The 15,004-nt window shown below is 38.0% G+C and overlaps 1 protein-coding gene across 1 annotated transcript in view; it reads right to left on the bottom strand.

Moving 5' to 3' along the window:
• The window catches only part of LOC150084737 (RNA polymerase II-associated protein 1), a 630,471-nt gene that overhangs the window by 273,981 nt on the left and 341,486 nt on the right, over positions 1-15,004 (bottom strand). Inside the window, exon 18 of the mRNA XM_090376342.1 lies at positions 6,089-6,144. Coding sequence (XP_090232468.1) covers positions 6,089-6,144 — 56 coding nt within the window. The remainder of the gene's footprint in view (positions 1-6,088; positions 6,145-15,004) is intronic.

Consider the following 15,004-nt stretch of genomic DNA (forward strand, 5'->3'; position numbering starts at 1 on the left):
TAACTCAATCAATTCTTCTTCTACAAAACGTTCACCATCGTCATTATTTAAAAAAGGATTTATAACCCAATCTGGAATTTTCAAATTAAGGAGATCTTTGAACCTTTCCTGCATATCTCTGTGCAACATTTCTAGATGATTATAAAAAGTTAGTAGAGTTTCATCAGCAATTTTTTCTTTTTTCTCTATTTCCAACAGATTTGGAAATTGATACAATTCACATCGCCCTATGTTGCGCATAAAAAGCTTTAATTTTGAAATAAATGCTGAAATTTGAGTTTTCGCCTTAATAAGAGTTACATCTTGTCCTTGTAAATGTAAGTTTATTGAGTTGAATCTAAGTAAATAAATCTGCAAGATAAGCAATATCAGTTTTCATTTTCTTGAGGTCATTACTAAGGTCATTGTTCCTAATCTTCAAAAAACTCAACAACAGTATATCAAAGAGTTCATAAAATCTGTTGAGACAGTTGCCTTTTGACAGCCACCGAACCTGGGAGTGAAGTAGCAATTGTTCAAAATCTTCAGTGTTTTGATCACAAAGCTTTCAAAATATACCATCATTCAAAGAATGTGCTTTAATTTTGCTTATAGCAGTAATAATAGTTTGTAGAGAATTGTGCAGTTGATCACCAAGTTTTTTTGCAACTAAATGCTGACGGTGAATGACACAATGAACAGTAATAATATTTGGCACAGCATTTTTTAAATAAGCCATAAAACCCTTGTAACGGCCAATCATTGATGGTGCTCCATCCGCCCCTTGTTGCCCCCTTTCATGCCTAATGTCCCCATGGATAATTCAAACGCCCCCAGGCGGCGATATCGCCCACTTTGAGAAGCACTGAACTAGATGATTGCTATTTGTATCATTCGTGTCAAGGAAATTACTAGGGAAAAGAATACTCTAAACCTCATTATCACCCAGATAACATAATAGGACTGACAGTAGAGAAACCAGTAGCAGGAAGTGATCAAGGAGTTCTACGATGGATGACGAAAAGAGAGGTAGCAGTAGTTAAAGGCAAAGGAATGGATTTTAATTTCAGGAAAGGAAATTACGATGGCTTAAGATGCTACATGGCCTCTATTAACTGGGTAGATATCTCACAGAGGGCAAATACAACTGAATTATGGTATACCTTAAAAACATTAGGAAAGTGGAGGCTAGAAGCTTATCAAACTCTAACAGGTAGTTAAATGGTTTTGTAATAACTGAGAGCAAAGTGGAGGAGAAACTGCTGAAGTTAAACATATGGAAGGCACCTGGGGGATGAGATCTATCCAGTTATATTAAAGGAGGTAGCAAAGGAAGTAAGTAAGTAAGCAAACCCATAGCCATAATTATGAGGGCATCCTTCGACTCAGGGGACGTCCCCACAGACCAGAGATGCACAAATGTATCCCCAATTCACAAGGGGGGGGGGTGCAAAGTGACAGGAGTAATTACAGACTTGTCAGTTTAACTTCTGTTCGGGGGGAAAATAACGGAGGCACTGGTTAAAGAAGCACTGCAGGATCATCTAGACATGACTACATGTCCATAGTTCAGACACAGCATGGGTTTGTTAAGGAGAAGTCTTCTCTGATCAATTTGATTGGTTACTATGATGTGGAACACACTTCCAATTGTTGTGAAAGTTGACAGCTTAAATAAATTCAAGGCCGAACCAGACAAACTTTTGCAGTGAAAGGATGGGTGAAACGGGAAGGGTTTTTTTTTTGGCTGATGCTATATAAGCTTGCTTTCTTGCTTCATATGTCTCTACTAATGCTAATGCTAACATTAATTACAGAAGCCTCGAATGCTTATAACCATTAAAAAAATATACTCCATGAGGAGGATTCAAAGTTGGCATGGAAAAGTTACAGACCAATAAAAAGTACTAAAGCCTATAATAACAGCTACAAATTGATCTGTAATAGTGACACAGAAAAGGTTAGGCTGGCAAAGGCAGATTATGAGAAATCGCTGGCAAAAGGGGGGATAAGGAATTCTTTACATATATAAATGCAAAGAAGATCAGGACAAACACCAGACAGACCCTTATGTAATGGATGTGGCCCTCCTCACTGCTGTGAGGAGGGACATGTCCATTGGTATCAATATTAGATACCCTAGCCGAAGTTGCAGATGACTCAACAGTTACTCTGCATCGATATTTACAGAAGAAAAACCGTTATATCAATGAGAAATTATGGGAGTGAAGTTAAAAAATTGTAATTAATGATGTTGAAATTTCACATGTTTGTTTAATGAAAAAACTTTGGGCCTATAGGGCAGTGGGCTCCTTTGGTTGATGGCATATATCTATAATCTTAAGGGAAGCGGCAAGTGAATCACTGAGGCTAATTATGAGAGTGAATCATTGAATCACTGAGGCTAATTATGAGAGTATCATTGGACTTGAGAGTGATTCTGTAGGATTGGAAAAGTGCCAATGTACAGTCAGTCCTCGTATAGCACGATAGTTGTGTTCCTAGAAACCCTCGTGCAATGCAAAATCGTGCAATATAAACAACAGGCCCTATGGGAAAAATAGGGTTCGGTGCCGACCACCCAAGATTGAACTCGCATTTGTAACCAAAACATTACCAAACACAATAAATAATCCTAATAAAATACTTACGTATTTTATTACGACTGTTACGTAATAAAATATTGCTAATACTTTTGCTTCTATCGTAAGCAAACTTGTTTTTTGTTTGATTTTCTATCCAAACAGATGACAGCCGTTCCATCTCTTCCAATTCTTTGTGTCTTAATCTAATGGATTTTAATTAAACTTTGAGTTGTTCCTGCTATGAAAGTTGTTTTTATTTTTTCTGCATTCTTTGTAATTCTCGGCGTTGCCTCATTTAGGTCTGTAGCACGTGCAATATCACATGGTCTTTCATTTTGCTCAAAGCGTTTCACAATTTCATATTTTTTCTCTATCGACAGAGGCGGACTGGCCATAAGCCTTACCGGGGAAACCCAGGTGGGCTGGAGACTGGTGTGATTTTGGCCATAAACGCTAGTATGGGGCCACTACAAATTTTCTTGGGAAAGAATTTTTGACCCAGTCCGCCTCTGTTTATCGATATTGCTCTTTTTTTTCCTCTCTGAATCTGCAGTGTCTTCACCAGGACGCTTCCTTTTCACACCTTTTACTTATTTTTAGGGAATAAAGCACAATTACAAAATGAGGAGGCACGCTTGATACACATAAACAAAGCTGCGCGCGTGTAGCAACTGAATAAACAACACCGTAACAGCATAGATACACTATTAACACCTCACATTTTACTAAAGCAAATTTCTGAAGGTTACTACCATAAAACAATTTCCAGTTGCTTTCCTGCTAGTGGAATCTGTTATAAACTGATAATAAATCTGGTAGTAAACTCGATCTAATTGCATTTGCGATTATACCGATAGCTGGAATTTTACGTTATTATGGTGAAACGCGTTTCCCCTTCACTGATATAAAAAACTTTTCAGAATCTTCTCTTCATTCCTATCGTGTTGCGTTCGGTTGGGGTGATTCCGCGTTCGACTGCCATTTCTTGTAAACACAAAGGCGAATCGTGCATAAGCGAATTCGATTTGTGTTATATAAGATATCGTTCCCCTATTTATAAATCGTGTATGATCGAATTCGTGTAGTGTAAACACGTGTTATATGAGGACTGACTGTATCTCCAATACATAAGGGTGGTTCTAAGAGTGAAGTGGGAAATTACTGGCTGGTTAGATCAAGGGTGGAATTCAGGATCACTTAGATAGAAATGGAATTCTGAAGGATACTCAGCATGGTTTTGCAAAGGGAACATCATGTTTAACTAATCTGGTTTGCTATTTTAACAGGGTCACTCAAGAGCCGGACTTAGGGAATAATTTTGACATTGTTTATTTGGATTTCAGCAAGGTATCTGACTCAGTCCCACATGGGTGGTTACTTTATAAGCTGGAACAGGTTGGAATCACAAGTAAAATCCTTATATGGATAGCTGGATGGCTTCAGGGCAGGAGGCAGAGGGTTGTGATAAATGGTTATTCCTCATATTGGGTTGATGTACGAAGTGGGGTTCCCTAAGGATCAGTATTAGGACCATTGTTGTTTTTGATTTTCATAAATGACATCGATGAAGGGATAGAGGGTGTGGCCTAAATTTGCAAATGATGTAAAGAATGGTAGGGTAGTTAATGATTACCACCAAGCAGAACTTCTTCAGAGTGACCTAGACAGACTTCAGGAACGGTCAGAAAAATGTCAGTTATGCTTTAATCCATAAAAGTGTAACGTATTGCATCTGTGGAACAGTAACCCCAAAATAACTTATACACTTGGTGGAGTTGAACTAAAGCCAGTAGTGGAGGAAAGGGACTTGGGTATTATGATACGGTCAGACATGACCATGTGGCCGTTCCGAATATGAAGTTCTCCAAGCATTGTAGACTGGTTGCAAGGAAGGCTCATGGTGTTCTATTGATGATTTATCGAACAATTACAAGTAGAGATAAGGACGTCATAATCCCATTTTATATGTAAGGCTATTGTTAGACCACACTTGGTATACTGTGTTCAGGTATAAATGTCTTTGTGTCTTTCAGGTATGAAATTTTTCAGGTATGTGTCTTTCAGGTATGGAGACCGCACATTGTGCGGTCTCCATACCTGAAAGACACATAAAGAAAGACAATGTGCTTCTTGAAAGGGTCCAAAGATGGGTAACTCGTCTGGTGAGATCAGCAAAAGGGCGTCCATATGAGGAAAGACTTCGAATATATGGGTTGCAGAGCTTGGAAACTAAGCACCTTAGAGGAAACTTGAATGAGGTGTTTAAGGCTCTGAGAGGCATAAGCAAAATTTTCATGGTTATAAATGATTCTAGATCAAGGGGGGCCCTAATTTCAAGTCACGGGGGAGGGGGAGTTGTTTAGACTGGATTGCAGGAAGTTTTATTTTAGCCAGCGAGTTATAAATTACTGGAATAAGTTAACTACTTGGGTGGTAGAGGCTGACAGTTTGGGGAAATTCAAAGTTTAGCAGGATAATTACCTATGGGAGGAGGGAAATGCATAGGTCATCTATTTCCTTTTCTCTAATTATTTTATTTTTTTGTTGTTTTATTTTATTTTGTTATTTTATTTTGTTTTATTATTATTTTTTTGGCTGGTGCAGCATAAGCCATAGGCTTTCTTGCACCATGTGGCCATTCCTAATATTAAATACTAATATTAATGTCAGAAAGGAGCTTATAAATGTTTAAAAATGTTAAAATTCAGAATATAATTTCATTCCTTTACAAAAAAAAAAAAAAAAAAAAAAAAGACAGCACTGTACAGGAAATAGCTCAGTTTAGTTTTACTTAGGTTTAAGTCACATGACTCTATACTTTTGAATTCTCAGCAACAATCAGTTGGTCTACTCCACCTCTAAATGCTAAAGTAGAACACATGACAGGAAGCCAAAAGTAATGGGAAAAGTAAAAGTCTGTACTCTTCCATATGAAATTTCAGAATGTATATGGAATACTGCTAAACAACTATCTGTGGAACATAATAAATGTAGTATTGCAACATATCATTCACAAGTTTCACCAGAATATTTAATAAATGAACTAAAAACAGCATTCAAATTATATAAATTCCAATTCAAAACGATGATTTAACATTTGAAGAATTATTATAATCCAGAGGTGGCCAACCTTTTCCAGCAGCATGCAATATATTATGTTGGAAATATCTCGTGTGGCATTTGGGTGCAGATATGGCAAATGTTTTTGCTAACTACATAAAAAAAAATTTATGTTTAAGTACTTATAATAAAAAAAATCAAAACAATTTATACATTTATAAAATAAATTTCATATAGGTTAGAAAGTAACCACACTAAAATAATGTTAAAAGGTGGCAAATGTGAACTCTAGATTCCTGTGAATGGAGTTAAACTGCATATGTTTTGCTTTGTGTTTTCGATTTTTTACTTTTTTTTTTTTTTTTTTACAAGGCATGCCACCATCAAGAACTTTGGGTGGTGCAGGTTGGCCATCCCTACTGTAATCCATTTTTATGGAAACTGCATGGAGGGTATTTATTTACCTAGGATCAATAATGAGATAGCAGGTAAGAGATTTCATCACCTCAAATTCTGAAATCTAGCATAATCCAAAAAAAAAAAAAAAAAAAAAAGAGAAAAAAGAATATTAACAGTTACAATAAATCCTAATGAAATGAAATGATATATATATATATGACCATTCTAACTGCTGTGTAATAATACACAAAACTAAATGAGAATGTAAATGCTATTACTCTGTAAAAGTTATAATAAAACAGGTTAACAAGGATAACATTTTATTATATTATTCATCACTATTTTTTTTTAGTCAAAAAAATGTATACACAGTATGTCTGAGAAGTAATAAGACAAAAAAAAAAAAAATAAAAATAAAAATAAAAAAAATGCAAATGTTCAGAAAAAAATTTCTTATGGAAATCATTCAAAATAGCCTCTGTGGCATATACATGCTTGTTACACCTCTTTTTTAATCATTCAAAATATTCTGGAAATTCCACCAAAGTTACTGCTGCTGTTGTTGTTATTTGGTTTTTAGGAGCATTAGAAACTAAGGCCATATTGCTCCAGGATATGCGGTGGTCATTCCCTGACCTTTCCGTATCCTCTGTATTTGGTGGTGATATTTGGTGATATTCCGTATCCTCTGTATTTGGTGGTGATATTTGGTGATATTCCGTATCCTCTGTATTTGGTGGCTCGAACCCCGGTCTAATCAAGAAGTGTGTGCTATGCACTGCTGCTCCTTCCCACCTGGCTACGGAGGCACCCAAAGTTATTGCTGATTTTTTTTTTTTTGATTGATTTGGTAGTTGTTGGCGCATCGGCTTCTGTGGCCATATTGCACCTCCCAAGGTTTTATGCAGTACTTTGATCCAAGCCCGAGGCGGGAATCGAACCCGCGACCTTTGGGTTGCCGGGCAGGTACTTTACCCACTCGGCTAGCCCGGTCGGCGCCCAAAGTTATTGCCTTGAGATGGTTAGTCATATTCTTTTGTATGGTATCAAGATATTTTCCTTTTGTCTTCATTTTTAACTTCGGAAAGGAAAAGAGTCTGCCAGATCCAAATCTGATGAGGAAGGGGGCATAGTTTATTTCAATTACTCCTTTTTGTGAAAGAAATCTAAATAATTAATATGGAATGTATAGGTGCACCGTCATGCAACAAAATCAGTTCTTGTTTTCTGGTCTGGTATGACTTGCTAAATTCTATGAAATAATTGTATTTAGAAGTTATAAAACAATTGTTATAATTTATGGTTCAGTTTCGTAAACTGATAGGGTAAGTGCTAAAATAAATAGAAACAAACAGAAATGCGGCCTTCCTTTCTAGACATCTGGTGACTTTAACTTTAGGTTCATATCTCTCTATACATTAAAAAAGTTTTCCTCCTAATGATATTTATTCAAGCCAATGGGAGAAGAGGGCCAGGCAATTACATCACTACAAATGCAATTAATTATTGACAATTGACAACTGCTTCCATAACGTTCACCAACCTCGTGCACATGAACTATTTGATGTTCCATTGTAACATTTTGTTTTGTATATTAATGAATATTGTATACAGTATTTGTAAATATTTTAGTCCTGCTCTTTGGGATGTAACAATATTCCTCATGCATTATGGAACCCGAAGCAAAAGGCTTTTTCCTAAGTGACCTATGTGAACGCATGTAAATAATTACATAGTGATATTTATTTGACCTTGAGAATGTTGAGCACTACAACCGCACAGGTAAATAATTACATAGGTCATTTCCTGATTAGATATCTATCAGTGCATATTGACAGATATGTAGAAAAGCGTGCGCAGGGGTAGATGAGCAAAGTGAGCAGGAAGCAAAGCCCCCTAGTATGTAATAAAGATATTCCTGAAAAACTCTAATCAGAAGGATTCTCAGTACAGAAGAGGCCCAATCTAAGGAATCATTTGAAACAAACCTTGGCATTCAAGGCCAATATGAACTGAATCAACATTTATTTAACATAGCCATTTCTAAGGACTACATACTCAATGTAACATTTCCTCATTTATTCTGGATCTGTCTTATGTAGGAAATGACAGGGAGTTATGTAGAACTCATCACCTTTGTCTAACCACTGATCAAGTTCATGAATAACATTTGTTCTAAAGTGGCTACTTAAAAAAAAAAATTTTTTTTTTTCCATTGCAGGAAACATGTCCAAATCTGAGGGGGTTATTCATATCTGAAATATGAGGTAGGTGGTACAACAATCAATAACAAATATTTTTCACCATGATTACGTGAGCCTTGTGACCAAGCACTGCAATGCAGGAGGAGGATTTTAACTGTCCTTAAATGTTGGTATAAAGGAACAATAATATCCACCCATAATGAATTTATTCTTTTGAAGGTAATCAACAAATATCACCCTTCCTTGCCCCAAAAATTTATACCATCACTTTGGTAGCTAGTGATGGTGCTCTTCAAATTTCTTGCAGAAAGAAGATCTTTCAAGACACTCTTTGGAATGTTGTTTGATCTCTGGATCACAGTAAAGAATACCAATTTCAACACAGTTATGAAATGGCTGATAAATGCTTTATTCTGCATTCAGATATTTTGGTATTAGTAGAGCACATGAGGCAAGAAAGCAAGCTTATATGGCACCAGCCACTTCCCTGAAATTTTTTTCATGTATGCTCTATTCTTTGTGGAGAGTTTGATACACTCACTCACATGATATGTGAGTGAGTGTATCAGACTCTCCAAAAAACAGCCATAGGTTCATCTTTGATGACTCTATGGCTGTTTTTGAATTCAGCAACCCAGTTCTTGTTGTCATAGTATGTAGTAGAGTGGACAATCATTGTGTTATGTCCATCGTATCCTCAAAGATTTACTTCATCATCAGACCATTTTTTATGATAATAATATATATAATAATAAATAACACTATTATACCATGAGTTATTATTATTATTATTAGTTAATAAATTACAACAAATTGTTGTAACTGAATTGTGATGATATTCTATATCAGTTTAATAAAATAATTTCATGTGGTATAATAATGTTTGTTTGTTAATAACTTCACATGGTATAATAGTGCCATTTATTATTATTATACATAGTATATTATTTACTGCATGGATAGAAACCACATAACTTTCTTCCCCAACTATAATATATTGGTGTCTTTGCAGCTGTGTATTGTAACCCAATCTGATAATTTTTCAAATTCAGTTAATGAATAGCATCAGTATTTTCTGTGGTTGACAGAGTAGTGGATCAATGAGATGTCGGTTCACCTTTGATGACTCTATGGCTGTTTTTGAATTCAGCAACCCAGTTCTTGTTGTCATAGTATGTAGTAGAGTGGACAATCATTGTGTTATGTCCATCATCCTCAAAGGTTTACTTCACAGAGGGCTCTTTCAAAAAAAAAGGAGGACTACTTGTTTTGGCCAAAACTGATTTGGGAACATGTATAATGTATAACGTCAAGTAGAAATGAAACTGATTTTAAAGTACATGGCAAATTTCAACTGATAACATGCAACCCCATAGCAACTGATATGATCAAAGCACTTGGTACCTCAGTGACAACTAACGAATGCCTATAACTTTGTGATGCTTAATTTTATACATATGGAAAGATAAAATGGATGAGAATGTTATCTTACTTTTCTGTACACTCACAATATTTTCCAGACGAGATTACAAGTGCCAGGTCACAGAAATTTGTGCTCGTGGAAACAGGTAAATTTTTGGAAATTTTTACTGTCTTTTTGATTAATTAACATATTAAATTGTTGTTGTTGTTGTTGTTATTTGGTTTTTAGGAGCATTAGCAACTAAGGCCATATTGCTCCGGGATATGCGGTGGTCATTCCCTGAATGACCTTTCCGCATCCTCCGTATTTGGTGGTGACGGGCTCGAACCCCGGTCTAATCAAGAAGCGTGTGCTACGCACTGCTGCTCCTTCCCACCTGGCTACGGAGGCGCCATATTAAATTGTGTTTTATAAATAGTTTAATTAGGCTTAGTCACGTCTACTAGCTTATTTTTAACTTTAGGTAGTGATTTTGTAAGTTATACATACTGCTACTGTATTGATGTTTTGCTACGAACATCGTAGCACCTAACTATGTTTGTCAGGTGCAGAGGAACAGTATAAGTAATTCAAAGGGTCTAATCACTTGTTGGGCACATATATATTTTTTGTGTTAAGCTAAGGAATTTTAACTTTTTAGCAAGGATATAACTAATTTAACATTGCTTTTGGATCATTACGGTACAGCATAATGTAAAACTAGATAGTGTAATATGTATCACTGCATTCAGGAATCTATTATCTTAGTGTAATATTGTCAGTTAATCAATTAAATTTATTAATCTTATTAATTTTCACTGTAATCAATTAAACTATTATTACTTAACAAGTATTTAAATGGAAATCATGTCCCAGACTAGAGCAGAAAGGCAATGGGCACAAAGCAGCGGGGGGGGTATTGTGGATTGAGGAGAACTGAAGGGGAGATTCTCCGAAAAATCACTCACTAAAAAAAAATGGGCAACTTGTGAAATGTTTGCAGACTTTTTTTGGAACAGGAAATGATCCAGCCAAGGTGGGTGGGTGGGTGCGTGAGTGAGTGAGTGAGTGTGTGAGTGTGTGTGTGTGTGTGTGTGTGTGTGTGTGTGTGCGCGCGCGCGCTAGGTGCAAAGAGTGTGTAGAAATCAGGTGCCAAATCACCATTCTGATGGGTGTATATGAGAGTTTGAAGAGTAGGGTAGATGCCCTCGAGAACTTAATGGGGGGGGGGGAGCCATTAAGCCCTCAGCTGCCCAACTCAATGCCAGAGCTCACTCTTGTGCACCAGACAGTACAGCGATAATCTTCAAGGCAAGAATGTGCGTCCCACAGGAACTAGTTATTGTCGGTGACTCTATTGTCAGGGAAATGGGAATATGTTGTGCTTGAAGGATAAGTGGAATAGGACTGTGTGGGTTGTAGAGCATATATAATCTTTTAAGGGTGCAAAAAGATGATATTGTTGTACATGTTGGCACTAATGATATTAAGAGTAAGAGATCTGAGGACTTACTTAACAAGTATAGGCCAATGTTGGAAAAAGTCACGAGTTAGAAATGAATTTGAAAGTGTGTGCAATTCCGCCCAGATATGATATGAGGAATACATGTTGGGAGCCTTGTCAATCAATTGAATTATGGAGAGACTGTGCAAGGCTCATAGGGTAGAATTTTTCCCAACATGGTCTGTGCTTGTTAACAAAAGAGACTTTTCACAGTGATGAAGGAGAGCAAGAATATTTGCTGATGCTATTGAGGCAGCAATAGGTGGGCTGAAAACCTGCTAGCTTGGGGGGGGGGGATATACAGACTAATAGATTAAACAGAGCCACAGGCAGAGGGGAAAGTGATTCTGCACTGCTTCTATTGGAAAATGTGGCAGCCTAGAAAGCAAGATGTCGAGGATTTCATGCCCTGCTGTGGGTCATCATGGAACAAATGAATATATGAGCTGGGTTAGTGTAACTAAGAGTGAGAATGTGTATGCATACTTGCATGTACACTAATGCTAGGAGCATTGTAAATACTTTTGATGAATCTGAAGTACTGATTAATCCATCGAATGCAGACATTGTAGGAATAGTGGAGACATGGTGTCACCCAAACACAAGTGATTTTGTTTTGTGATATGAGGAAAAATATGCAGCAGCCTGGAAAATGAGGTGTCAGGAATTTTAAGGCCTGCTGGGGATCTTCATGGAACAAGCACATACATAGGCTGTGTAGGGTTACTATGAGTAAAAATGGGTTCATGTACACACCAATGCTAGGGGCACAGAAAATAAATTTGATAAATTTGAAGTGCTGGTCAAGTCATTAAATGCCGACATTGTTTCACTAAGACATAAGGGATGTAGAATTTGAATATGGAGAATACACTGGGTGCAGAAAGGACAGAACAGGAGAGGAGGGCGGGCCATGCTTTTAGTTAAGAAGCACAAAAAATGTAAGGCAATGCAACCAGTTTACATGGATCGCTAGTATAATTTGGTGAGACATAAGCACTGGGAAAATAAAAATTTCACTAGGGGTATGTCATAGGCCTAATGTGATGAGTATAACAAACAATTGTAGAGACATAGAGAGTGAGCCAGCAAATCAGAATGTTTTATAATGGGAGGACTTGAACTTTCAAGATATTTACTGGACTGTGTATGTTGAACAACCACAGTATCAAGAAGTTTGTGGATTTATTGTTTTCTATACTAGCATGTCAGAGAGAGAGAGAGAGAGAGAGAGAGAGAGAGAGAGAGAGAGCAATACTCTCGACACGATTAATTTTAGAATTTGATACTTGATATTTTCTTTTAGAGAGAGAGAGAGAAAGAGAGATGAGTTTGCAGTAAAGTTAAAACAAGACATATTTACCCTTTGCCAAAGGACTTAAAAAATCCATAATCATAATAACGAAATAAAAAGAATGTAAAAATTTATTTAATTCATAAAGAAATTTAATCATGCTATTTTCAAGAACTCTGGCTTCAAGACAGTGACTACTGTTCTCTATATTCTAACGATAATAAGAAGAAAGATATATACTGCAATAATTACACTCAAACACCAGCCAAGCAATTAAAAAATTTACTATAAAATAAAATAGAATCAAATAAAATATATAATAAAATACTATGATTTATTAAAAATTTTACTATAAAATAAAATAGAATCAAATAAAATATATAATAAAATACTATGATACAATATCAGGAGACTAAACTATTACAACAAAATAAATTACGATAAAACAATTAAAAACAATACTAAAATCGTTAAAATCCAAAGCTTTCGGAGACTGCTGTCTCCTTCTTCAACAGTGTACTATTACTGCAGTGACACATCCTTAAGTAGCAGGCCCATGGCACTCAAACACGTGATTCACCAGGCACATGGTCGGCATTCCCCACATGTGCATCGGAAATGGAAGCGGCTCGGGAGCGTGTCAAACGGAACCAGTCATCCCGTCTGAGGACAACCACCTCAAACAGGGGATGTAAATGCATACCCCTGTTCCTGTTAATAGTATTATGACTGGATGAAATGATTCGCAAGCTTTCGAGCCACCTGTGTTCCCAAAATCCATGGGCACGGTCAGTAATGACCGCGTCATCAGGGGAGATCAGATGTTGCTTCTCCCAGAAATGCTCTGCCACAGCAGACCTCGCATACTTTGCAGTCTTAATAGCGGTCATGTGCTCCCCCAGACGGTCTCTTAAATGCCGCCCCGTCTCCCCCACATAACACTCCTCACAATCCAGGCACTTGATCTCATAGACCACACTACTAGTAGAGTCTTGGGCTACAGGATCTTTGACTTGAGACACCACTGTGCAACTTCCATCCCGGAAGTTGCGCACAGCGGGTCTGACACGCCCGCAAAGCCCATACAATGCGTTCTGAAAGGCCCGGATAGTAAGGAATGTATGTGGTAGTCACAGGGGCAGGCGACTCCCTATGATTGGACTCTATCCTATTAATATATTTGTCAAAGACCCTCTGGGGGCACCCACACTTGCTGAGGTCTGCCATGACTCTACAAATTTCCATTTCCTTATTCTCGGGGGTACTACAGTAGGTCCACACCCTATTCAACAACGCCTCGGTGGTGCCGAGCTGTAATGAACATACTGGCTATGGCACACTGGCTTTCTATAGATTGTTGTCTTTATTCTAGGCTCATCTCTGCTGACCAGGACATCCAGAAATGGGAGGGACCCAGCTGTTGTTGTTATTTGGTTTTTAGGAGCATTAGCAACTAAGGCCATATTGCTCCGAGGATATGCGGTGGTCATTCCCTGACCTTTCTGCATCCTCCATATTTGGTGGCCATGGGCTTGAACCCCGGTCTAATCAAGAAACGTGTGCTATGCACAACTGCTCCTGTCCACCTGGTTATGGAGGCGCTGGGACCCAGCTGTTTCCACCTCCAAGGTAAATTGTACAAATGGGGAGAAGCTGTTAAGTAAATTGAGCACTTCATCGTCCTTCCCCTTTTTTATAATGGTGAATGTATCGTCCACATATCTCCTCCACTCGCGCATGGGGAAATCCAACTGATGAAACACCCTGGTTTCTAGTTCCTCCATGGCCAAATTGGCCACTGATGGGGGAACCCACGGCCGTGCCATGGACCTGCTTATACATAACATGGCACTGATGAGGGAACCCATGGCACGGTGCCACGGACCTGCTTATACATAACATGGCACTGATGGGGGAACCCATGGCACGGCCATGGGTTCCCCCATCAGTGCCATTGTGCCCAATTTGGCCATGGAGGAACTAAAACCAGGGTGTTTCATCAGTTGAATTTGCCCATGCGCGAGTGGAGGAGATATGTGGACGATACGTTCACCATTATAAAAAAGGGGAAGGAAGATGTGCTCAATTTACGTAACAGCTTCTCCCCATTTATACAATTTACCTCGGAGGTGGAAACAGCTGGGTCCCTCACGTTTCTGGATGTCCTGGTTAGCAGAGATGGGCCTAGAATAATGATAACAATCTATAGAAAGCCAATGTGCCGTAGCCAGTATGTTCATTACAGCTCGTTGTTGATAAGTTCTTGTGGTAACATCGTCCATTCCTCTGTCAGCGCCATCTTCAGCTGGTGAACATATTATGGTGGGTGTGGACTTGCCGCTAGGCGTCTGCCCAGAGTGTCCCATATGTATTCAATGGGATTTAGATTGCGGGAACGGGCAGGCCAATCCATATGAACAATGTCCTTACTTTCCAAAAGCATATCAACAGCTGCAGTGCGATGGGGTGTGGCGTTATCATCAATAAACACGAACTTGGGGGCAATGGCACCTCGGAACAGATGCACATATGGAAGAATTAATTCAGTACAGTAGGTTACAGTACTGCCTTCCAGTA

This window comes from Mastigoproctus giganteus, chromosome 6 (assembly GCF_048544385.1).
Source record: "Mastigoproctus giganteus isolate SK-2022 chromosome 6, ASM4854438v1, whole genome shotgun sequence".
In the NCBI taxonomy this organism is placed as follows: domain Eukaryota; kingdom Metazoa; phylum Arthropoda; class Arachnida; order Uropygi; family Thelyphonidae; genus Mastigoproctus; species Mastigoproctus giganteus.